We start from the raw sequence: 27869 nt of genomic DNA on the forward strand, positions 1-27869 counted from the left end.
CAGTATGAGAATTAAAAAAAAAAAAAGTGAGGCTGGCATAGAGTAGCCATGGAGATAAAGAAAGCAAAAATGAATCAAGAAATAATTACTTATATACAGGGATTTTGACACTAAGACTTTTTTAATATTGTAAAGTCACTCATAAATATTACAAGTGCTTGAGTATATAAGATAGCTGAGTCTTTCCAAAGTCTAAGTTCTCAATTTTATAGGTATTCTTCTAGGAAATTTTCTTTCCTTGTTAAACAAATACAATCACTCAGCTATTCTTGGCAGAATATCTCAAAAATCTTTTCATCCAGTGTCCATTTCATTCTTTTCAATAGCTATGGAGTGTTCCACTGAATAGCTTCCTTTAATAGAAATGCTTGTATGGTTTTCCTTTTAAGTATGATGCTGGCTATTGGTTTCTGTTGGGCATTCTTTATGAAGTTAAAGAAGCATGAACATATTTTCTTGTATTTAGAGGATTAACACAAAATATGACAAAATTTTCTATATTTCTAACATTCTAGAAATAATTCTTTCTTGCAAATTTGATTTCAAATATTACATTAACAGAGTACTAAATTGTACCCACAATTCTAGAAAATATTGTATTTTTAAAATTGTTACCACTCTTTCATATACAATTAATGGCAAACTGGATAGTAGGTATTTACTCCAAAATAGACACAAGAGTATTTATTTCTTGAGTTTTAATTATAAAAATTCAAAGAGTAATAGTTCAAATAGGAAGGTATATTTTGAATTTTTTCATTGATATTATCTGCATTAATAAATTAGAGTTTAAAGACAAGACTATGTGCTGTTTTAAATCTATTATTGTTACATTTGTGAAATGTTCTGAAGCTTTACGTCTCTTTATTTTTAAACAACATATGAAGCAACATTAAAATAACTGATTGATAAAACAACAAAAGTTTTTTGGAGAGAAGAGTTTTGAATGATATTCAATGTAAAGAATTATTAATATCTCATCTAGTTTGTGCATTTAGATCTAAACTCATACTGTACCATATTTCAACATTTTAATAGTTAAAAAATTCAATAATTAAAAAATTCAGCACTGAGAAATTAAAGCTTAAAAATAAATAAGGAATGAAAATTTTGAAAAACTAAACATTGGTGATAAATCATTTAGAATACCTAATCAATGTATGGTATTAGGTATCTAGTCAAGAAAAGGAAGAACAAGTGAATCAATTGTCCTTCTATCCTTTTAGTTCAATGAATTCCACAGAGGTTAAACATTCAGATGCAAAAGAAAAAATAAATATGACATAAAAATTTATAAAGCAAAAGCTATGTTTTATAGGTGGGCAAACATTATAAAGTTAAAGATGCAAATAACAAAAGAAAAACTATATGACAGATAAATTTCTATTATCCCAATAAAGACTTTAATACATTGACAGAAAAAAATAACAAACCAACAGAAAATCTGACAAAAGACTGCAACAGGGAACTCTTTTTTGTTTGGGGGGTGGACCTTATTATTATCAACTTATGAAAATTGACTTATGCAACATAAACATGAAGTACATTATTTTTGGTTTGCTTTTGTTCTTTTGTTTTTGAACCACATTCAGTGGTGTTCAGGGAGTATTCTTGGCTCTCGGCTTAGATACCACTCCTGAAGGATCTTGGAAGACCATATTGGGATGCTAGGGATCAAACCCGGATTCGCTGTAAGACCAGAGCTTTACCTGCTGTACTATTTCTCCAGCCCAAACACTTTTTACAAATATTCTGGCAATAACTAAATGCTGGAATTTGTAATGGTACAGAGGATGTAGCACTGTAGCACTGACCTCCCGTTGTTCATCGATTTGCTCGAGTGGCCCCAGTAACGTCTCCATTGTGAGACTTCTTGTTACTATTTTTGGCATATGAAATAAGCCATGGGTAGCTTGCCAGGCTTCGCCATGCAGGCGGTATACTCTCGGTAGCTTGCCGGGCTCTCTGAGAGGGACGGAGGAATCAAACCCAGGTGGGCTGCATGCAAGGCAAACGTCCTACTCACTGTGCTATCACTCCAGCCCAGTACAGAGGAAGTACAACTATAAAACAGGAGGGTGGAATATAGCATAATTATTCCAGAGAACTATTTCACTGTATTTACAGGAATAAATTTATTCTAAGGACATGGGGTAAATAAACAGTTAAAAGACAAAGCATTGGAGGTGGGAAATGGGCACTAGTGGAGGGATGGATACTCAATCATTGTATAACTGAAACCCAAGCACAAAAATCTGTAAGTCTACAACTGTAACTCATGGTATTTTACTAATAAAAGTAAATATATATATATGTAAAAAAAAAAAAAGACAAAGCATTACAAAAAACCCAAAAACTAACCTGACAAAATATCTACCAATAGGCAGAAAGTTAAAAATATTCTAAAATTATTTAACAGAATAACTGGGGGGTGCAATAAAAATAATACTAATATTTACTTATTTACTGGCACAGGGGCTGGAGCGATAGCACAGCGGGTAGGGCGTTTGCCTTGCACACGGCAGATCCAGCCTACTGGGGCTCGATTCCTCCGCCCCTCTTGGAGAGCCCAGCAAGCTACTGAGAGTATCTCTCCCACACAGCAAAGCCTGGCAAGCTCCCTGTGACGTATTCGATATGCCAAACACAGTAACAAGTCTCACACTGGAGTCGTTACTGGGCCTGCTTGAGCAAATTGATGAACAACAGGAGGACAGTGCTACAGTGGTACTGACACAAAAAGAAGTCAATCTCATGACTGCTATATGGCAAAATGTGGTTTCAGACTAAAATATCAATTTTAAGAATATATTTATGATTCTGCATAGAGAAATATCTTACAGAATATCACCAAAACATTTAAAACATGAAAAAAGATTAGTTTTATGTACTGACATTACAAATAACTAAATTTTTAGGATTTATTATTTGAACAATTTCATTTTTTATTTGAATAGTTTTACATTTGCTTGTATTATTTTTTAAAAGGCAATGACATTTTCAGTAAAGGTTTTGTTATTCATGAAAAAATTAGAAAAGCAATAAAGATCAATTTGTTTTTATATTAAAGCTATAAAAAAAAAGTTGAAATCTTATTCCAGAAAAATGTACAAGCAAGGCTAGAGGAACACAAAGAAAAATGCCTAATGGAGTTTCTATTTTAATATTAGGTAATTAGTGAGTTTTAAAATGCTTTCTACAATATTGTTTTTAAATTGAAAAAATTAGTATAGAGTAGATTAACCAAATCAATTATGTAATTTTAAGATTATATACATGTAACTAACATCACACAGCTTTTTAAGCTGAAAAACAAAATGAATAAAATTTAAAAAATTAAGAACATAATTTTAAAAGTAAGATAATAAATGTAAATAGATAATATAAGAAAATATTGTTAAAACCAAAGGCAGGCAGGGCCCGAAGGGAACATGAAATCTCAATTTCCAGTTGAAGTGTAACAGTGGTACATATTTCTAAATAGAACAGGGCCAGAAAATACAAAATACAAATGTGCCACCTACTTTTTTTACTATCACATTTTATGGTAACGATTAAACCAGCTGGACAGACAGATGACAAACATAGATGTGCACTGACATACAACTGATTAAAATTATAGTCTATAGATGCAACAGGATACTATGAGGCCATTAGAAATGTTACGATCTCTACTTAACTCACATGCAACAATCAGGGCCTCTTTAATTAAATTTATTCTCGTAAATCCTTAGGCACATCAACACGTAGATAGAGTAAGACTGGGCAATTACACTTTCTTCTTTAAAACTGTTTTGTACTCTGTGTAGATAAACACTTTGTTGTTTTTCTAAAATTGAACATCTGCTAATTTTAGAAAAATTACATTGGAATTACATTGAAAAGGCTACATTTTTGGAGTTAACGCTGAGTATAACATTAAAGCTTTTATACTGATGTGAGAGGCAAATGTTAAGCTTTGCTAACACTTAGATGAGTTTTTGTACACAGGATTTCAGCTGGTTGAACTCTTACATGAAATCTGGCTATCAGCTCTCGATCCAGAGGCTTAGTCACTGACAGCTGTCCTGAGATGGGGTTGATAATGAAGATACCAGTTGGAGGCTGGTCGGCTCCCGGCCCCGTGACGCTGTACCGCAGCGAGAGGTTTTTATCTCGATCAGACCTGATCTGAGGATCAAGAAGACAATCACATTAAACCACAGACAAAATGAGATCTGGATCAGGGAGAGGGCATGTTCCCACCTCAGGCCCCTTTTCAGTGGCAAACCTACACTGTGTCTTCACAAAAGTCACTGAAACTCTCCCAGCCCTGTTCCTCTTTGTTTCTTGGTGACAGACTTCAAAAGGAGATGTCCCCACCACTGGAAGGACAGGGACACCATTAAAATCTGAAAGAAGAGCCCCTAGGAGCCATGGAAAAAGTCAAAATGAAGGAGTGTTAGTTTTGGAAAAGAATGAAATTCTATTCTAGGAGTTTCTAGGTCAGACCATTTAACTTAGCAACAGGTGTCCAATTTATCTAATATAAAAATTGTTTACTGTGTAGGGTCAGGTATCAAAGAACTGTCTAACCATGGTGTGAAACAGACTTATACCGTAATTCTCACAGGGTTGGGCTTGGAGGTCAGATTGCTATACTTGCGTTATACTGATATTACTAATTGCAACTATAGCATTTTAAGGTGTTACTTATTACTCACAGTATTTTATTAATAATAAATAATAGAAAAAACAATTATTTTGTTCACACCCAGCGATACTCAGGGGTTACTCCTGGCTCTGCACTTAGGAATTATTCCAAGTGATGCTCAGGGGCCATGTGTGGTACAGGGATCAAATCTGTGTTAGCTTTGTTCAAGGCAAATGCTCTACCCTCTGTATTACACCTTTCTGGCTCCAAGGAATAATTTAAAATGTAACTTTAGTCTCTCAAACATTACAAGCATCAAAGACCAATTGCCTTTTCTTCCAAATACAATTTCCAGTAAAAGTAAATTTATAGATGAGTGGTCAGAGGAACATACAGCGTGAGAAAAGGAAGAACGTCACTACAAAAAGGCAGAGCAATGCTATGGAGATCTTTATGTAAACACACTTCACCCAGCAACAGAATCTAACATTGCTTTTTTTGTTTTTGTTTTTTAAGAAAATATTCTTTTTGTCTATTTGTAGAAAAATAAATAACCTTTTTTGAGGATTATGCTACTTTTTGTTAAATTCAACTATACCATACAATCGGGCTGGAGCGATAGCACAGCGGGTAGGGCGTTTGCCTTGCACGCAGCCAACATGGCCAAACCGAGTTCAATTCCTCCGTCCCTCTCGGAGAGCCCAGCAAGCTACCGAGAGTATCTTGCCCGCACGGCAAAACCGGGCAAGTTACCCGTGACGTACTGATATGCCAAACACAGTAACAACAGAGTCTCTAATGGAGACGTTACTGGGCCCACTTGAGAAAATTGATAAACAACGGGAGGACAGTGACAGTGACCATGCAATATATCATAAATGACATTAAAAATACAGACTTCAGAAAGTATGTATTGGAGTGCTAAATTAACCACATACAAATTAAACACCTATCTCCTAATACACGGAAGTACAATGGCAGTTTCATGCTCATTTTGTAATACATAACAGTTGCTAATTTTACTAAACATAAAAAAAATAGGCATAGCTATTTTCTTTGTATATAATGCTATTCATTTCAAATAACTGAAAAAAAATAACAACTTCTAAATTTGAACATCTATGTTTTTGCCCCATTCCATGGATTCTGTTAATGGTAGCAGAGCCTGTTAATTTTCGCCTCTCAAATACACTTGGTGCTAGAAGTTTTAGCAATGACTACCCCTTTTTATTTTCTTTGGCTGAAATCTACCTATACAGGACAAAGATAATTATGGGTAGTGAGAATTTCAGCAAGTAAGTTAAGGGCGAGTGTGTGTGTGCGTGTGTGTGTGTGTGTTTAAGGTTTATGTAACTTATATATCATACAGCTTAAATGTAGAAAGAACAGAGAAGTACAGAGAAGTCTACCAATAAATCACTGAATTAAACACAAAGAGACTTTCTACAATGTCATGTCATTTACTATTTATTTCATCTGCAAAAAACATAGAGCATGTGTATGTCACATACTACCTTATAAAATAGACAAACATATTTCTAACATACAATCAATATATTCCAAAAAAGATATTTAATGTTGTGTTACCTACCCTGACGAGTTCTTGAGGAAAAGGTCCTCTGGAATTTTCTGGCAAGTTGATTGGAGGGATAACCCAGTCTCTCTTCTGCCTTTGCAGGTGGCCATCATGCTTAGTCAATTGTCTTGGGAATACTATCTCTTCAATTTCTTGTGATTCCTTTGCATTAAAATAAAAGGCATTCCTGAGAACTATGGAAACATTTTCTGAAAGTACATCACTATCAATGTTTTCTAAAACCACATGGACTGTAGTGTGAATAAGAAAATAAATCTGGAGGCCCTTCCCTTGTCCCTTCATTATTATGGAAAATTATAAAGTTCATAAAAAATTGAATAGCAAACAATTAATTATGTGTCACAACTGTGTAAACTATTTTTAGCTTCTATAAACCATCTTCGATAGTAGTTCATATTGAGCAAAATTTAATAGTACCCTTTTATATATTTCTCATTAGTTTAAACCACAGTTCAGGTAATGTGCTACTGTACATTAAATTTAGATCTTGATGTGCTAAAATATAATTTGAATTCCAAGAGAAGTTTAATACATACTGCTAAGGAATGTCTCAAATATTTATGACCCTATTAAATCCCACAGAATTAATGCTGTAATTATTCTAAACCTATGTCAGCCATGATGGATGCTGCAGATGACCCACTTTGCACACTGAGTATTAATCTTTGCTGGATGTCAACATTTTCTTCTATTTCTCCCTATATCTGTAGACATTTTAGCCATTAGTCCTTGCTGCTTCATTGAAAATGCCCAAGCAAGTTTGCTGGAATACTGTGAATCATCATCAACAACAAAAGCACCTTTTCACTCTATTAGTGATCGGTTTCTCACTTTATAATACCCAAATGATATGATTCCTCTGAACAGTTAATACATTAACAAATTACATTTCACATAACCAAAAGCCCCATACTTACAAAAGAGAAAAAGGTATTTCCTCTGATATATCTCATATATCCTACTTGATTATGGGTATGCAGCTTACATGTACAATTAAATACAGAAATGCATTCCTATCTCTTGCAGTTTAATGCATATGAAAAACATAATGCCATAGTTCATAAATTCAGTAATAGTTCAGAATATATAAATGCAGCATCCCCTCATCTTTGTTTCAAATTCACTCCCCCAAATACGTTATTCAGAAACTATAACTTCACTGGAAAAGTTACTGTATTTTATTTAAAATAGCTAATAAACACAAAATAAGTGCTCAATAAATTGATAAAGGTCTGTTACACTAGATCAAACTGTACTCTTTGGAAATGTCCCTTATTTAACTTAAATCAAAACAACATCCACAAGACGGACTGAATTATTCCTAAAAGCCATGTCATTAGTATAAATAATTCATTCCCCCCAATTTGATTATTAAGGGACAAGACAAAAACCCTATACTTCTGGCCAGGAGGGCTTTACTGTTCCCACTGCAAATCTGCTCTTCACATCTAGTAAATATAACTGGTGGCATCTTGCTAAGAACTGCTTATTCTGTGGTTATATTTAACATCTTATAAGGAATATAAGAAAGTTAAACAACAGCTTCTAATTTAAAATTAAATTCTAAAGTTCCATGTATAAACCTTTCAAATATAGTTTCTAATTTCTTAAGTAATAGTGGTTTGAGTATATTTTAAGACTGCAAAATAACAAAATGCCATTGCAATAACTAAGGTTGATAACCATTCAAATATTGACCATCCATTAATGTGATACATAAAAAAAAGAATACAATGTACTTAAATTGTAAAAAAAAAACAAAACCCTTCATATTTAAACCTAACTTCAAGTCATATTTCAATAATGTACCTTGACTGAATCTTCAGTTAAGGTTGGCTTGAGGCTCAATTTTACTGCTACTTGCCACTTTTCCTGAGTCTCTTTGTCTTGGGCATATATCAGGAATTTTGCGTGCTCAGAGGAGAGGGGAAAACTTCTCACAGCATACACCATGCCATCTTCATCCACCTTAAAATCTGCTGGTTCACTGCTTTCATACTGCACTTTTCTCTTTCCATTACAGTTGCTGAACTTCACTGTAAAAGAACATAATAAACCTTAGATGTTTGATTATACTACAAAGGCAAAAAGAACATCTAAATCCAATTCCTGCTTAGGTTACACGATCAAATAGAGTAGCATGAGACAGAAAAGTTTTATTTTCACATTATTAAAAGAATTCTCATAGTGGAGGTCCCTGGACAGTACTTCAAAGCTGTTCCCTAGCATTTCCTTGTTCCAACTCTTCCGCTTTCCGTCATAATCACCTTGATCCTGGGCACTTGTTTCTGACTCGCCCTGGCTCTCACTAACAGTGCCGGCCACTGACTCACATCCATCCTCACTCATCTGTCAGCTCCCAGCCCACAGGTCATGGAAGTGAAGGTCAAAGAATCCTCTGTCCTCCGTTTTTCATTTAGGAACCTACATTCTGCTATCACACTTTCATAGTCATGTCTGGTATTCACTGTGAGGGGAACTTTAGGGCAAATTTTTTAAAATAAAGTTTTAATTGAATCACCATGAGATCTACAGTTAGAAAGCTTTCATGATCGGGTTGTAGTTATACGCTGTTTCAACACCAATCCTTCCACCAATCAGCGTACATTTCCCACCACCAAAGCCCAAGTATCCTTCCTGCCTGCCCCAATCCCCCGAGCCTGCCTCTATGGCAGGCACTCTTTTTCTTTCTCTTTCTCTCTGTACTTTTGGGCACTATGATTTGCAATACAATACCAAGAGGCCACCAAGTTTGCTCCTTTACCCACTTTCAGCACACATCTCCCATTCAGAGCGATCACTTCTAACCATCGTTGTCATATTCCAAGTGCCCTCTACCCCAGCACTTGAGGCAGGTTTCCAATCGTGGAACAATCTTCCTGGCCCTTGTTTCTACTGTCCTCAGTTTTTAATCTCATACTACGGATTTTTATATCCACCAATGAGTATAATCATTCTATGTCTGTCCCTCTTCTTCTGACTCATTTCACTCAGCATGAGAGGCTACATGTCTACCAATTTCTAAGTGAGTTTCATGACTTCATTTTTTCTAACAGTTGACAAATTTTTTTAAACCAGAGCAATTTCAACTTTGTTTATACCTGGGAACCAGCAATGTTTAATGGGCTGGTGGTTGAATCAATAGTTCTGATTTATCTTGTGGGTTATGTACATTTCTATCACATAGTATTCAATTTCCGACTAAATGTTTAAAGAAAACAATGGCATTTATTAACACTGGGAAACTTTCAAGGTCTTATGGTAATTAAAAAGTAGTAATATGCAATTTCTTCTTTTGTAACTTATAGTCATTCTATGACACAGTAACAATTTTATACATATTAAAATAAGAGAATATCTCAAAATGCAATTTATAAAAATGCCTGCATTAAAAACAGAAAATTCAAAAATATTTCAGTAGCTTAATTATCTCTTACAAGTAACAAATTTAAAAGAAAATGAATGCCTTATTAAAATGCTGTCAACATAATTCTATTTGGAAAACAAAAGTTAAAGCCCACATTTATAAACATGTACCAAATAGAGTTAAGCTAAAAAGAATTATAAAACAATAAAAATACATTATCTGTAAAAAGATTATTTTTTGAAGTCATTAATCATTTCATTTGGAGAAAACACTCTATAAAATAGCACAAAGTGATTTAAATTTTTCTTCTTTTCTATAAGCCTGTGATATTATCTGCTGAACTCAATCACATAAGGGTGCATTTTGGAAATGTATTAAATGGTACACATTACAAAATACAATCACATACATTTTTGTATTTCTGAACACTGCACATAGTGTTTCTGATAACTCTCATATTCCCCATACAAGAAATTATCAGATTTCTTAGATTTTCATAACTAAAATTTTACTGAGACATGCACAAAACTATTGCCAAATAACATGAACACTTAGCAATCATATTTTCCTTTGTGCATTCAACCAGTGGAGTCAACAGCTTAACTAAGTCAACAGTCAACTAAAACTGTTTTTCCTGGTGAAAGATTAGTTCTGACTGGTTTTGAATTAATACATGTATACCTTTTTTAAATGCAGAAAATACACATGCACCACCTGTCTTAGGGTGGAATGTTTCTTCAGTGAAAATTACACTTCTGTTTTTAAGTCATAAAATCAAATGGCTTACCAATTGCAGTGGGTGTTATGATATTATCTGCACCATCAAATTCATATTTTGAAGCACTAATTCCTGGCATCTCCATATGAAATAAAAATTGTAAGTTGAAGACAGGGGTTCAGGCTCTTGCTTTGCTTGCAGGAGGCCCCGATTTGATCTTCAGCATCACGCATTTCTGAGTACGGTGCAACCCTGCCCTTCAAATTTTAGGTATGGTCTTTTAAAAATGGGGGTAATTAAAGTTAAATGAGTTCATTTAGGTGCACGCTCATTGAGGAAGTCCTTATATGAGATAAAATTTGGATACAGATGTGCATGTTCAAAGAGGAAAAACAAGTGACGAGGCCAAGGAGAAAGGTCTCCGGACACATAAAACCTGCTGACACCTTGTGTTAGACATCTAATTCCCAAGCTGAAATGAATGGCTGCTTAAGCCATCAGTGTGTAGTCTATTATAATGTATGATTCATGATTCCATTTAAAACTAGTGGTCAACGTTTCATTTGGTTCACTCAAGGCCTAGAATATAATGAAGAACACTTTCTTGACTACTTGATAAGACTGATCTCTGTTCTAGGACCAATATTCTTACTCAAGAGGAACTCTTTCTTTTTGAAAGAGAAAAGTAGGGGGAAAAAGTCAAACTCTGTTATGTTGAATAATCTAATATGCACTGATATGCATTCATATTTGTAAATTTTACTTATGATTTTTAGCCTTTCTAAGAGTTATTCCTTGAGGCTTATGATAAAATAGGCGTACAAAAAAAAAACCTCAGAAAAAATAAAAAAAAGAGTGGAAGTCATTTGTAAAAGAGAAAGATATCCAAGGGCATAGTTTAATTGTTTAAATTATTAAAATTGGATTTAAAATTTAACTGCGAAGGTGAAGACAATTAGGCAAATATCATAGGCATGTGAGTCATGCTAGGATAAGTTTATAGTTAACTTTTCATGCTAGAATAAGTATATAAATTTATTTGCTCTTAGTTTTAAATTTTCCTAGAGAATGGTAGGCAAAGAAGTATGAAAAAAATAATTAAAAAATTTCTACTTTTTATAAGGCATAGAGAATTTGCATCATTTGTTATAAACAGGCTTTTAAAAAGGTGAAGGAAGATTTTGCTTTATTAAATTAATTACCTTTATTTTGGGGTTTTGGGTCACACCCAGCAGTGCTAGAGATCAAAGGCAGAACTCCATCATGTGCAGCATGTGATTTAATTCCCTGAGCCACCTTCCTGGATCATACATTTTAAATAAATTTTATTTTACTTTCTGTTTCTTAGGTCACAACCAGTGGAAGTCACAATTTACTCCTGGCTCTGTGCTATGGGTTGCTCCCAGTGGTTCTCAAGGACCATGTGAAGCCTCTGATCAAAATGAGGCCTTCAATGGATAAATTGTGGACACTAGTAAATTTCTCTGGTCGCACAAGTTAAAAATTCTATTAATTTTCTTATTTTGTTAATTTGGGTAAGGGGGGTGGGTCACAGGGGCGCTTAAGAGCTACTTCTGACTGTGTTCTATGGTCACTCCTGGCAGTGTTCAAGGGACCATATATGATGTCAGGATCAAACCAGGGCTGGTTGCATACATATAATGCAAATGCTGTAACTCTTGGACTATTTGGTGGCCCCATTTCTTTTTAAATAATATACACACTCAGTGGTGACATTACTCTGGATGTAACAGTGGACACACATCATACATTTGTCCAGATTCTTAGAATTGAAAAACTCATTGAATTCTAGTACAAAATTTGAAATTTAGTAACTAAGAATGTACCATTATTCGTATAATAAATGTGCCATAATGATTCAAGATGTTAATTAATACATTGGAAAGTTTGAGAATGAGAAAAGAAAATCTGTAACCTGTATTTTGTGCTCGACTTTTCTGTAAACCTAAAATTTTTCAAAAAACAAATTAAATTAAATTTTTTAATAAAGGATTCCTTACAGGTGATGACATAAACTGTTATATTACTAGATACTGAAAAGCAATGAATTGCTGTCAATATTCTCTATCTCCTGCAAATATCAAGAGTTACAGCTTTAAGGCAGTATTAGTCTAAGTTGTGTAACATAACTGAGTCAATAGCTTCATATAATTACCCTAGGTGAGTAAATACTGAGTTGATGTTTCACAAAGTCATATTGATTCATTGGATACATGAAATAACGTTGAAATTCTATTGATTTTAGAAAGAATCAGGAACATCTTTTAAAATATTTTACTGACATATTTATACTACAGTATAGAGAGCAGTCTTCTCTATACTGAAACATTAATTTTGCTTCAGTACTCATATAACTCACAGGAAAAGAAACTACTTAGATCACTGTGGGAACACTTGATCCACTGGATTTTCAAATTTAAAACCATTCTGCATAAAATTAAATGTTGTGGATAAAACCTTCATAATATTAAACAAGGAGTTTATTATGAGAGCTCCTGAATAGCTTGCTTGCAAATATGTATTTGTGAATATCTATTTACTGGGCTATAGCCTACATAAAACTTTGTTAACATGATTAATACAAAATTAAACATTAGGCAAATAATTATTTTAAACAACTTTTATACTCTTAAAGAAATATCTCAAATTAATGCTAACCATAAGAGCATAATATCCTTATAAAATATTAACCAGAAACCATATATAGTACATTAAATGTATTAGCAATTAATAGCACTACATAAACCATATAAATGAAAATGTGCAAATACCTAAATATGCTTTATAATTTTTGCTCAAGTAAAACATCACATTGTATTTAGAAACAACTGGAAGAGAACACAAAAAGAACTTTCTAAATATGCCTTCAACATTTTTACTGTATTTCGACTTTAATTACTACTTTGAATGTACATTAGTAACACAGCAATAGTATCGCAGTGTTAAATAAATTCTCCTTCATAAGTACAAAGCATATTTATTAACAACTTAGGCAATATTAATAAGAAAATAGAAGGGAGGAAAGGTAGGGTGAGGTTTCAGCAGAGTATTTTAACATTTAGAGATAATTAAGATATTACATTCTTTCAGGTTATAACATAGTGATTTCATATTTGCATATATAATCAAATTATATAGATTACAATATGTCTAATTCACAGCTATCACTATGCATAATTAAAATTATTTTGTGATTAAAATTTTTAAAGTCATATTATTATAATTTTCAAATATATTACACAGCATTATTAACTATAGAACTATGTCCACAATCACATTTTATATTATCTCCTTAGGCTTTTTTATAGGTGAAATTTGTATCTTTTTACATTCTGCTTCTATTCTATCAGCTCTCAACCTCTCGCTTCTCATAACCACCAATCTGTTCTCTGCCTCCCTGAACTCATATTTTGTTTTTATATTCCACAGAGGCAGAGAACATATGGTATTTGCCTTTCTCTGTCTGATTTACTTCACTTAGCAAAATGCTTTAGGTTTATCTAAGTTGTGACAAGGTCAAGATATCCTTCTTTTTGATGGCTGAATAATATTCCACTGTGCCTGTATATATGCATTTTCTTTATCCATTCAACGATGAACTTTCAGGTGACTATTAAAATTTGGCTATTGTAAAGACTGCTTAGATGAACAAAGTCATGTGTAAACGTTTCCAAGAAAGTGTTTTGTTGTCTTCAGAAAAAAAATACTCAGAAGTGGCATCACTACATGATGTGGTAATCTACTTTTAAATTTCAGAGGAACCCCCATAATATTTTTCTATAAGGCAGCACCTATATACATTCACAATACTGGTGTTCTAGGGTCTCTTTACTATATATCCTTATCAGTACTGATTGTCATTTTGATGACAGCCTTTCCAACACGTATGAGATGATTTCACAGTGCCTTTATTTAGGGTTTCCAATGGCAAATGAGTATGCATGGTAAGTTTGCTCACAGATTTGAAAAATACACTTAGATTATTCTGTCACCTTGAGTAATTTTGGTATTTAATTTGAGGATTTTTTTTAATGAACAACTTAGTAGCCCTTCCAAGATCTACCAATAATTTTCACATGTACACAATGAGATATAGCAGAGATCATTTTTGAATGTTCTTATAAGCTTTGATTTTAAGTAATTTCATTGTTTTTAAAGACTATAATTTTAAGAAAAGTGAAATACATAGCTTTAGGAGACATATTTAGTGCTACACATATATGTAAAACTTTCAAATAAAATATTTTAAAAATAAGTTTGATCCCCTAAACTAAAATTTTGTAATAACTTTCATGATTTAACCATAAATTCTTTGGTTGGTTTGCTTATTTTGCTGTGTTCAGTGTTTACTTTCTGATTCTGTGCTCAGAGTTCTCTCCAGTCGTGCCCTAGGGACCAAATGAGGTGCCTGGGATTCAAATTTGGACTGGTGGATACAAGGCAAGCACCTTAACCCCTGTAATTTTTCTCTGGCCCTAAGATATAAATTTCTTATTTATTTATTTTAAGTCAAGCTTACTCCTGGCTCTGAGCTCAGGAATCACTCATGGCAGGGCTCTGGAGATTAGATTTGGGGCCAGGGATTGAAGAAGGGCTAGTTGCATGCAAGACAAACACCATTCTCATTGTCCTCATCCTTTCAGGTCCTCAAATTCTTGATAATTATCATCATTGAAAATTTTATTCACAAAGTAGCAACAAATGGTTGCAGAGAACTCACTTTCCCCCCTCTAGAACTGAAAAAAGTTTTTTTTATTATCATGAACCATGGGATATACTTATAACTTATTTTCATTGATATTATGAAATTTCACTCATATTATGAACCATGGGAATATATATATATATATATATATATATATATATATATATATATGCGCTTATTTTCATTAAGTGGTTTTAGATTTTTTTGAGTTCTGGGGATGGAATCAGGGCTTCATAAACATATGGTAGACAATCTTCCACCAAACTATATCTAGCCTTCTGGGCAGTTATTAATTCCATTGTTTTTTCCCATTTTCCATAAACAAATATGTTGAAATTCCTCTTAAAATTGCTAAAATTTTCTACTATTGACATATAAAAACAATGTCAATCTTTATTTCAAGAATGCAAAGGTACTGAGCTATCGCTCCAGCCCAGTTGTTCTAATAGTCTAATTTTTTTTCATGAGGATTGAAAATATGACATGAAATTCTTTGGCGAATGTTAAACTTTTTCTTCAAATCCACAATCTCTGTGCATAAGTGTAATATTTTTTACATGGCTTTTGCAGTTTTTAATTAAGTTCATTCAGGTGCTCCGAAATGTCTGTTAACTAAGCTATTTTTTCAAGTGAATAACTCTCCAACAAATCTACAATGAACAACATTAAAAACTGACAATCCATGTTTCTATTAGCTAATAAACTGAAAATAAACTGTCCTCTGGACAGCTTGTGCTCTTGGTATATATCTGCAAATATGGTCTTCTAATTCCTTTATCTACGCATAAAGCTGTAGTAATTTATCTTCATAACATCAATTTATGGGGAATTCAGATTTATGAGCACACTTTTGTATGCAAGAACTTCTATGTGTGTAAAACTTATAAAATGATGAGTGTTCAGTCTTAACTTGATTTTTCTATCTTCAGACATTTATATTCTTTATATCTTCATGGCCTTAGGCAAGAGCATCAGACTTGTTTTCACTTAGCAGCATGTTTTAAAGAAATCGTTTCCTTGACTTTTAACTGACAGAAGTGAATCTTTAAAATCATTATTTATTTATTTTGCAAGGCTTGGGACCAAACTCAGGCCTTCTGCATGTGAGGCTGCTTGACTTTGGTAAATTTCCTCCCCTTTGAGCCACATGCTCGGTCTTCAATTTAATCATCTATTTTACTAGTGCTGTCACGATGATGAGTGGAATGCCTGCACAACTTCCCCTGAGTGTATAACTCGAAACCAGTTCTTTTTCTTTGCCTTCAACATCATTGGCTCCTTGCATATAGTTAATAATGCCTACACGGCTAGTAAAATAAAGTACTTTGCAATTGGATGAGGCATCTTGGCATAAGACATTAAATTGAAAATCTTAAAAATTGCTTTTAAAGTTTGATAATATAGTTATGTCCTCAATCTCCAAAAGGAATTTTCTTACTTCATGCTTAATAGAATCCAAGATTTCTTCTGCCTAAATTGGCTATTCTGAGGCATGGAGCCCACAAAGTGCTAATATATTTTATAATACTGTGGGGATATTGTGGCCCAGGCAGCCATTACTGATGTCCATAGAATTCCCAGTTTTTTCCCCTCTTCCTAGATATTATGGAAAATGACAGTTCTCATCTTCCTTGGCTATATGCATGACTGCATGGACTGTGTTGGTGAATCAAGTATGAAGACTGATGTGACACATATCACTTCTCCGCAAGCATTTAGAAGTTGACGTTATTGCCACCCTACATGTAATTAGAAAGAACATGCAAGGCAGAGGCAATGCAAGATTGAATGTCCGGAAGAAGTAAGTACAAGTAAAGTTGCCCTAGAGAGAGACACCTGCATCCGCAGTGCTTTTCCGGGGTTTTAAAGAGGAATACTGGTAACTGCTAGTGCAGAACATTCTCCCTTTATATCTTGCCTGATATGCTCTCCAACTGAGTGGCCTAAAACCTCTCAATGCAACAGGATTAGGAAAGCATCTATGAAATCAGAATTAAACGTGATATAAAGTGAATACATACAAATATCCTACTTCTAAATGTGTTGGCTATTCAATTAAAAAAGGGGTTTAAAAATATTCTGTAAAAAAAGTATAAAATATAGTAGAAAAGTCGTTAATTTAGACCCTTTCCAGGAAAGTCATACAATATTTAATTGACATTTGTATAGAAAATTACAGATGAAAGAATGAAATAAGGAGCCAAGATAGTCTTCTTGGGATAAGTTTGAACAAAATCAAAACAAGCAGTAGGATGACACAGAAGAGTGGTTATGATAGAAAGTGAATGAAATTTAGATTTTCAATTGTCCAATATGGCTATTCACACAATTTTATGTATTAAACTATAGGGTAAGCAATAAGATTACTGCTTTTCTTGCAATGCATTCTAATAACAAAAAGTAAGCTGCTAACAATTTCATTGATAGTCTTCCTCCAAGCATCTCTATGCCATCAAATTCAGGAAACTCCCTTTCTTTTGACAGAATGCAGATAAAGATCACTAAAATTATCACTGCTTAAGCACATTCTCTCTTTCTTTTTTTTTCTTCCCAGAATGTGTCCATTAACAAATTACAGTGAACTATAACTACCTCTAATTAAATTACTCTGACAGAGCACAGGTTGTGTGGAAATTCCTTATCCCAAATGTACATTAGACTTTGAAATTTGGTTCTATTTAGTTAGACTCGAAATTAATACTCCTTATGTTAAAAAAAATAACAAATCATGTTTCTTCATTTTGTGGCAGGTATTTGTTAGTTTTAAAAGAAAAAAAGTTTGTATTATAATTTACTGGGAACACAAATTCTTGCTAATTGAAGGTTTCAAAATCACCACTAGAAAAAGAGAAAAACGAGGCCAGAATGATAATACAGAAGGTAAGGTGCTTATCTTGCACGTGACCACCAAGATTCAATCTCCTGCACCCCATAGGCCTCTGAGATCATCAGGAGTGATCCCTGAGTGCAGAGCCAGGAGTAACTCCTGAGCACTGCCAGCTATGCTTCATCCTGTACCTGGAGCACTATGAGATGAACTCCATCTCAAAGCACTGCCAGGTGTGGCTCCCCATAATTCCCCCCCCCCAATGTATAGATCATGATGACCACTCAATAAATTAGCTTTACTAGCCTGACATGATATCACATTAGCTGAGTGTAAAACTCAATGAACTATTAAATTCAACACATTTTTCTCTTGATCACTGCTTGATGTGGCTCAAAATTCCCCTCAAAAATAAAATAAAGAAAAACAATTTCCTGATAATTATAACTGTCAGTAAGGTGATAAACAGAGCAAGATTTCGTACTAGATAGTTAAAAACAATTCAAGAAATACTTATTCCTTTGTTAAGCACTAGAAAAATCATGATCATTTATGAAAAAACAAGTACGCAAAACAGTTATTAAACTTTTTTCATAAAAAATAGCTCTTATTTAAAACATGGATAGACTCAAATTATTATTGCCAATTCTTCCCAAAATACCAACTTACTACTCATATTGTAAGTAGTGAAGACAGAATTTCCACAAAAAGCAAACTATAAAAAAATTATCAAAAGCAGTATCAGATCTCAAAATAGCATATGCGTTACTTCTAAAGGATATCTATACTATGAACTCTAATATCTATTGTCTACATTTTGAACAAAGGCAGCATAACATGTATTAAGCACTTAGTATGTGAAGGATTCCATAAAAATTTCATCAATATTATTACTATTTCTTTAAAATTTTAGAGAAGCTATTCAATTACTTACACCCCAGGATTCTATTGAAATTTAATTTGCAAAAACAATTAGAAAACTAATATAAATTTATTTCATTAGGATATTACCTTACAACCTAGGGGAAAACATAGCTTCCAGAATATCTTTGTATTATCTTATATAAATCCTAAAAGATGTCCTAATAGCATGAGAGCATCATTCTAACCACCTAAACAGATATTTCTTATATTGAGTCCAATTCACTAACACAATCACTATATAAAAAGGACAGATTTCTATGACAAAAATTTAAAACATGGGCTATGGTTTTTAATACATTAGCCTAGAAATAATAAGGGTTAAATATCATGTTGTCCCACAACCCCCCCCCCCCCCCCCCCCATCTTACAGCACATAGCAGCAAAGGAAACGGCTGGCGGGTTCCACAACTCCCAGAGAATTCTCTGGGCCCGATACTGAGCTGATATAACCAGGAGGTTCCAGATGGGGTAGGTGCTGTCTCCCCGCCTTCTCCAGATGGAATCCCAGTGACCATGAGCTTCTACAAACATGCCGCTGTATGCAGGTACCAGGACTATTTTCCGAACCGCGCGGCTGCAATATGCAAAGTGATCAATGGAAAGTAAAAGATCTACCTTTTGTCCCTGAAAAACAGGCTTGAAAGGTGGTGGGAAAATCTGAACAAAATATAATGCCCAACCAAAATGCATCTGGACTGTGCATTTAACTATGGTGCTATGCTCCCCGGGAGGGGAAGGGTGTATGTCCCTCCGCCTGTCTCTCCTTGCGGTGGCGGCATGGTGGCCTGCATCTTTTAGAGCCTAATGAACAGCCAGGTATGAGAGTGTATTGAGGAGGCAGGTGGGGCCTCATGGTATGGGCGGTGGAATCTGCTCTGCTTCCCGCCATGACAATGCTCCAGGTTGCCACTCTCAAATGCCTCCTCTGGCTTCTGAATGACCATGATCCCAGAGGCACACATACCAATCTCAGAAAGCTAGGGGCTTTCCCAGGGGCTTCTGGCAGTAATTCCTCGAGGTTTATTACTAAAATATCAGAAATTCAAATTTGCGTGGTTGCTATTGTGGCCACACGACATCATATGCTATTCATAATCAGCAACAGAAAACAAATTATCTAATGATGTCTTTTTGGCAGGTCTGAATGTTGGGGAAAATTCCAAATAATAATGTTGGGTCTTTTGTCATAATACTGAATGTGATCAATGGAGAGAGAGAGAGAGAGAGAGAGAGAGAGAGGTGGAAATCTGCCACACAGGCAGGTTTGGGTGGGGGGTATACTAGGGTTCTTGGTGGTGGAAAATGTGCACTGCTAAAGGGATGGGTGTTTGATCATTGTATGGCTGAGGATCAAACCCTGTCCTCTTGTGTAAAAAGGACACGTTCAGGCCTTTGAGCTATTTCTTCAGGTCAAGGGATACTACTTTAAGAATCAATTAGTTATATTTGGAAATTATGTTTTATGCTTGCTCAGTTTTTATTATAATGTCCAGAACTATGTTCATTTCTGTCACAGATTAAAACAGATAAAAGTGACCCTTCACCACTGCCCCAAATCAATATCTACTTCTGTGAACACACCTATTCAACAATATAAAGAACTGGGCAAGAAGCTGTTGTTTCAACTTACAATAATAATATGTCTTACCCTCATTAATGGGTTAGCATTTCCTCTTGGAGAAATGGTTTTCCTACTTCAATATTCTACTTAATGATAACGAAGTGAATGGGATTGTCACACTGCAACATATAGCTGCCACATACATGCTCCACCAAGTATGTGTTATATGGAAAGATCTGAGTCATATGATGATTCCGCCCAAGGGCATTCATCTTCCTACCCCATCTCCCAATCCCCACCCCACCTCTCCCTGAATTCCATTATAACAACATTCACAGTTCATCCCAGTATTTCTAACTTTTATAGAAATAAAGTTTTGAACATTTCATTTTCCCCATGTAAATATATGAGCATGTATTAAAAGATTTTCATTACATTAACCAAGGTGATGTCAAAGAAAGTTGAGGGTGCACAAATTTCTTTCCAAGTTACCATTTCCCAATCTGTATGTATTAGCTATAATGAATTGAATTAAGCTAAAACAATATCCTTATTCTGTCCTGATAAGTAGCTGCAATAAGCAGATTAGTCTGACATATTTTTATATAAAAGCCCTGGCAATATTAATGCTTTAAGATGATATATTATAATTCCAATTTAAAAAATGCCAAAGTAGATATTTAACTTCCAGAGACATAAAAATGAAATAAAATAACAAGGAGTAAGTAACTGAAGCAAATATATAGGGGGGCAAAAGACACACTTAAACATAAATAGTAAAGTAAGTAAGTAAAGGCCCTCCCGTTGATCATCGATTTGCTCGAGCGGGCCCAGTAATGTCTCCATTGGAGACTTTGTTGTTACTGTGTCTGGCATATCAAATACGTCACGGGGAGCTTGCCAGGCTCTGCCGTGCGGGCAAGATACTCTCGGTAGCTTGCCGGGCTCTCCGAGACGGGCGGAGGAATCGAACTCAGGTCGGCCATGTTGGCTGCGTGCAAGGCAAAGGCCCTACCCGCTGTGCTATCGCTCCAGCGATAGGGCATTCGCCTTACAAGCGGCTAACATGGCCGATCGGAGTTCGATTCCTCCGCCCCTCTCGGAGAGCCCGGCAAGCTACCGAGAGTATTCGATATACCAGACACAGTAACAACAAAGTCTCCAATGGAGACGTTACTGGGCCCGCTCGAGCAAACTGACGATCAACAGGAGGGCCTTTACCTTTTTAAACATAAATAATGGAAGATATATTAATTATGAGTTTTTCAACTAAAAGAAGACCCGTTTAAACAAAATAAGAAATACACAAACCAATAGCAGGTAGAAGCACGAATCATAGAGGAAGGGCGTTCGCCTTACAAGCGGCCAACATGGCTGACCCGAGTTCGATTCCTCCGCCCCTCTCGGAGAGCCCAGCAAGCTACCGAGAGTATTCGATATGCCAGACACAGTAACAACAAAGTCTCTAATGGAGACGTTACTGGGCCCGCTCGAGCAAATTGACGATCAACGGGAGGGCCTTTACCTTTATGGATGGCTTAATGAGTCTACATTTTTTTGTTATTTGGGGGCTACACCCAGCAATGGGCTGGAGTGACAGCACAGCAGTAGGGCGTTAGTCTTGCACACAGCTGACCCGACCAATCCGGGTTCGATTCCGACCCCCTCTCGGAGAGCCTGGCAAGCTACCAAGAGTATCTCACCTGCACAGCAAAGCCTGGCAAGTTACCCGTGACGTATATGATATGCCAAACACAGTAACAACAATTCTCACAATGGAGACGTTACTGGGCCCGCTCGAGCAAATCAATGAACAACAGGAGGACAGTGACAGTGACAGCCGGCGATGCTCAGGGGTTACTCCTGGCTCTTTGCTTGGAGCTCATTCCTCACAGTGTTTAGGGGATAATCTATGGTGCTGGGGATAGAACCAGAGTAGATCATAGTAAGACGATTGTCTCTATCTGCTTTACTATTGCTTTAGATGGACGCTGACATTCTGGAAGTACTACCTTGTCCCAAGTACTACACAACAATAAAAAACCTTATTAAAAATATTTATTTTTAAAGTTACACCCTACCCAGGATCAAATCATATGGATATGGGAAGAAATGAATTTAATCTAAATCACCACATGAATAGGCAGGAAGTTCAGTTAAGATAGAATAAAGGAGCTTCTAAGTGAGAAGAAGTAGGTAAGAATGTAGGATGCGCTCATACAGCAAAGAATGAGGCTGCAGCTGAGGGTGGGTTAGTTGGAGGGCAAAATGGCATGGAAACTAAAATCATACTCCCAAGAAGCCTGACATTTTCAGACTATTATGCATTAAAATAACAGCAGTGAACAAAACTGACAGTCTCAATCTAACATACTCCAAAGAAATAAATTTCTTGAAACATCCATCCAGTTTCCCATACCTGCTGGTCACTCCTTCACCTCTGACATTAAGAGGCCTCGAAGTTCTGTCCAGATCCTTTACTTCTTTCTGTTCCACTCTAGGTGATTTCAGAAGCACCATGATTTTGAAAACCACTTCAGTACATAAAAATAAACCTCAACCATTTTGCTAAGGTCTAGATCCCGCTGTGCAACATTAGAGTTGCCAAGTCTGCTCAGGCGTCGAATGGGCAACTCAAACTGAATAGGTGTCAACGTCAACTTTTGATTCACTCTGTTCCCCAACAACAAATTTCATTGGAAACACTTTGTCCCTTCACCCAAGTATCAGACTTAAAGAATTTAAGAGTTGAGCTTAACTCCTGTCATATACCTCCGTTGTACTGAAAAAGTCCTGTCAGCTCTACCTTCAAAATATATTACCAAGAAGGCCATTTCTCATCACCTCTTCAACGACCATCTTATCCCCAGACATTAAGTGGGCTGAATCATGGCTGGAGGCTCTCACTGGTCTATTACTTTCACTCTTTGTGACACCTTTATTTAAAACATGAATTAGATCATGCTCAAAGGATTCATTTTATACGAAGCACGAAATCCTAAACCAAAGCCCTTGGACCTGCAACATCATTTCCCTCTCCTCTTCCTGGATCTCATGGGGCCCTAGGCAGTTAGAGAGGCTTTCACAGGATCCAGCAGATAAACCAGATCAATTCCTGCCATGTGGCCCTTTCTGTAAATTTGAAATATTACACAATAGCAGAGAGAGAAAAGAGAGAATAAGTGGATAAGAGAGTAAGCAAGAAAATGTAGGGGAAAAAAACAGGCAGGAAAGTAAAATAATGTTCCAGGTAACAGTTTACTAGGCTTGTTTTGGTCTTTTATAGGCTTCACTGGTTAAAATGACCTTTCCTTAATTTCCCAACCCTGCTTTCTTTTCTTTCCATGTAAGTGGTATTCCAATAAACTTTATCCAGTTAATCCAGATAATAAAAGTAATTTTTTTGAGTAGGGGAGACTTGTGCCACCCACTATGTATTCAAGACTTACTCCTGGATGGAAAGATAAAATGAACTCTAGAAAGACCAAAGACAAACTCTGTGTGTGTGTGTGTGTGTGTGTATGTGTGTGTGTGTGTGTGTGTGTGTGTGTGTGTGTGTGTGGTAAATAGTGCTACTTAGGAGTTAAAAAGAAAAACGATTTACTCTTGGCATAGTACTCAGGAAAGGTTCTCAGTGAGGTTGAGTATTAGCCAGGACAGTACTATCTTGGCCTTGAGTAGCTCTCTGACCTTCTTACTAGAGATGAGGGATACCCTGGCATGCATAGGGAATTGGTGTAGAATAGACACGCCTTAATAAGAGCTAAGCAACTGCAGAGGCGTTTATAATATAGTCATTAGCTTAATGGCAGACAATGCAAGAGTGACAGGCATGCAACATCTGAGCCATAGCCTATGCTCTATTGCACCACAGCCTATCAAGCAACACTGAACTAAAACCTCACCGAAGCAGAAGGCGGCACAGAATGAACAAATTCTAACTATCTTCTCAGCAGTAACAAACAACAATGTCCAGGTGTTCAGCCAGGGTTCATTCACAGGATACCTTCTCAAAGTAAGGACTAGTATGAAATAGCATAATGTAAAGTAAGGGACCACCAATAAGAACCTTGCTTCAGCGAGAAGATTGATAGGATGGCTTTTAAAATAAGGAAGCAGAGGACAAAGATGAGGTGTTGTATCCACTGTCTCAGAACCCGTATCACTAGCCAATATGAGCTACTAAAATATGTGTACATTTGTCAATTTGTATATGAAAGTTAAATGTTTAGCATTATATTCTGAACTGAATTGTCAACTATTAAACTACTGCTTCTGTGTCACCTGCTCATAATATATAATATTATGAGAAGAACAGGGAGAAATATAGAATGACTGCATTCCTTTGTAGGATATAAAAATAAAAACATATAAACTCTTATCAAAAATCTAGGGAAAACAGGGGCCATGAAAACTGGTCAATGGTTGGAAGTTTGTCACAAGAGTATGCGTGGGTGGGGTGGGGTGAGAGCAGTTAGGATAGAGCAGGGACCAGTATGACAATAATTGTTGAAAATGATAATTTTGGACAGGAATTGAGAGTTGAAAGTAGGTAAACAGATATACCTGATAACCTTTCAGTATCTGTATTGCAAATCATAAGGCTCAAAATGCTCAAGAGAGAGAGAAAGAGAGAGAGAGAGAGAGAGAGAGAGAGAGAGAGAGAGAGACAGGAAAAGTGCCTCCAATAGAGAGGCAATAGAGGAAAATTGGCACATTGGTAGTGGGATATGTACACTTGTACACTGGTGAAGAGACGGCTATTGATATTATCTGGCTGAAACCCAATTATAAACAACTTTTCATGTTTTTTAAGTTAAAAAAAAATAAATGAATTTATATGAGAGCCTGGCAAGCTACCGAGAGTATCTTGCCCGCACGGCAAAAGTGTGGCAAGGTACCTGTGATGTATTCGATAAGCCAAACACAGTAACAAGTCTCACAATATTACTGGGCCCGCTTGAGCAAATCGATGAACAACGGGAGGACAGTGACACTGACATATGATATAATAAATTTAGATTTGGGATATGTCATTTAGATATCAACTGCAAGATTCAAATACTTTCATGTACTTTTTTTTTCTGTTCATATATGTTTCCCTCCTTTACATATGAGGAAACAAAGGGTCACAGACCGGCAAGGGAGATAGTAAAGATGTTAAGGCAATTGTTCTGCATGCAGTTGACCACAAAATCTAGCACTGCAAATGGCTCCCTAAATATTACTGGGCGCGATGCTGAATGACCCTAAGCACTGCCGGATGACCCTATAGACCTACGGCACTACAGAGTCCAGGCCACATCTTCAGGACCTATCTCTGAGTGCTGGGCTTCATTGGCTAAAAATCACCATGAGCATTTGCTGGCCCCCTGAGAACTGCTGGGTAGGTCCTTTCAAAACTGAAATCAAACCAAGTAAACCAAACTGAAAGATTATAAATGACCTGGGTCACAGAGAATGTTAGAACTAATGCCTCAAGTTCTCTGGACATTCTAAGATACAACGACTACATTTCAAACCCAGGGCAATCTTTATGTCTTGCTAAATTTCCTCGATAAAAATTCACCACAAGCTTCCCCATATGCTACTTAAAGTAACTATAGAATGGCAGGTCCCTAATGTCTAGGAGTTCGAATGTACGTCTCAATTACTAATATTTGAGTAAATAGCGTACCTAACAAGATGAAGAAAACTAAAGATCTTGACAATTATATTTGAAAGGAGGAAGGGATATAGTGCATATGTAATGGAAATGGCAGCTGGCATCTGATCTGAGAACAGAAGGAAAAAGAGCCAACAGGCTGCAAGTGAGGACAAATCTGTGTTTCTCAAAGTGGGTAACAATGCCCCCTGGGATAATGGCAGAGGATTGGGGATGGGGAGTAATGATAGTAGCCTTGGTACAACTGAGCACTGAGCAGTAATAGTTTGTTCCCTTACAGAAGGTAGATTTCCAAGGGACTGCTAAACAATTTATTATTATTATTATTATTATTATTATTATTATTGTTATATTTTAATGAAAAGGAGGAATAGGCCAAGTGAGTCTGGGGAGATGATAAGCAGTTAGTTTCATCACAACCTGGGCATGAAGCCTGGCAGTCAATGGTATCTTCATAGTTTTATGTGGAGTGGTGTCACATAGCTCCTTTGCCAAGTAGGGATATTGCAAAAGATGTTTTTCTTGGATAAATTATTTGTGTGTGTGTGTGTGTGTGTGTGTTGGGGGAGAGGAGAATATCTGTTGGACATACCTTTTTTTTTAAGTAATATGGCAATATAGATCACAGAACTTTTGTAAGGGATTTTCAGGACCTAGAGTTTCTAATTAAGGAAAGCATTTTCCAGGTAAAGTAAAATCCTTTACCCAGAAAAAAAAAATGTGAACATGGGCAAAAAGTAAAGATCTAATACTGATGCATACACACTGGCTCAAAGGATTTCAATACAGTTGTGTGTGTGTGTGTGTGTGTGTGTATGTGTGTGTGTGTGAAAGAGAGAGAGATGAGAGAGAGAGAGATGAGAGAGTTGCATATCTTAGAGAGATTAGTTTTAAACCATGAATGCCATTGTAGCTTTCTGTAAAAATGCTAGCATTTTTTCTGTACCTGAACTAATGGGTTAGACCTATTAAGATAAGGAAGATCATCCGTGGCACTTTTTTAAAAAATGGGAATAACTCAAAAATGCATAGAATATGCAAGATATGATTATATGGAAATAGAGTTGATTTCATAAGTCACATAAAAAGTAAAATTCATTATATAACAAGCATGCCTTGTATAAATTATACTCGAACCAACAGGGGCTCTAAATATGCACTATAATTGAGTACAGTAGTAACTGTACTTTCTAATGAGATGAATTATTAATAAAGCTAAAAGTTACTAAAAATGTCTGCTTGTAAAGAGGCTAATTCTCATCTTATACATCTTACAAGTAATCTTGAATAAACCATTATCATTTTATACTCAACTGAGCCATAACCTCAACTACTTTTACCTAGTTTACTTCTGAATAGTAAAACATTGCATTGACAATGATTTTTTAGCATTTTTTAAAATAAAAAATGGGCAATAGCCAGTAAGTTCAGTTCTGGATGTGGATCTACAAATACTGAGTGATTCTCTAAAGAGCTTTGAAACTTAATTTATTTTTCTGTAATATAAGGGTCTTACTTCATGATTGTTAATTGCTTCAAAACACTAAAAAATACACATGAATGGTCTAAAATCAAACAAATCCCTGTGAATACTATCATGAGGGTTATACTAAAGTTTTTTTTGACTTTCTTGATGTTGAGCAGGTTGTGTTGGGGGAGGAATACTCTTCTGAGACACAAAAAGCAATGTAAAGGATTTCATTTCTAAAAACAATTAAAATTGTTCTAAATACATATTTTTGATCTATAAATCACAAAGCAGAGTTAATATTCAAATAAAAAGTTCCACATAACTAGAGATAAAACAGAATTTTAATAGCAATAGTGATAAAAATCACTGAATTTGCTCAA

At 35.5% G+C, this 27869-nt stretch overlaps 1 protein-coding gene across 1 annotated transcript in view; it reads right to left on the reverse strand.

The window, feature by feature from the left end:
• CDH2 (cadherin 2) overlaps positions 1-27869 on the reverse strand; it is a 237457-nt gene that overhangs the window by 60425 nt on the left and 149163 nt on the right. Inside the window, exons 3-5 of the mRNA XM_056138030.1 lie at positions 8040-8266; positions 6225-6371; positions 4015-4170 (exon numbers count right to left, since the gene is read on the reverse strand). Coding sequence (XP_055994005.1) covers positions 4015-4170; positions 6225-6371; positions 8040-8266 — 530 coding nt within the window. The remainder of the gene's footprint in view (positions 1-4014; positions 4171-6224; positions 6372-8039; positions 8267-27869) is intronic.

This window comes from Sorex fumeus, unplaced genomic scaffold, assembly GCF_029834395.1.
Source record: "Sorex fumeus unplaced genomic scaffold, SorFum_2.1 ptg000128l, whole genome shotgun sequence".
NCBI lineage: Eukaryota > Metazoa > Chordata > Mammalia > Eulipotyphla > Soricidae > Sorex > Sorex fumeus.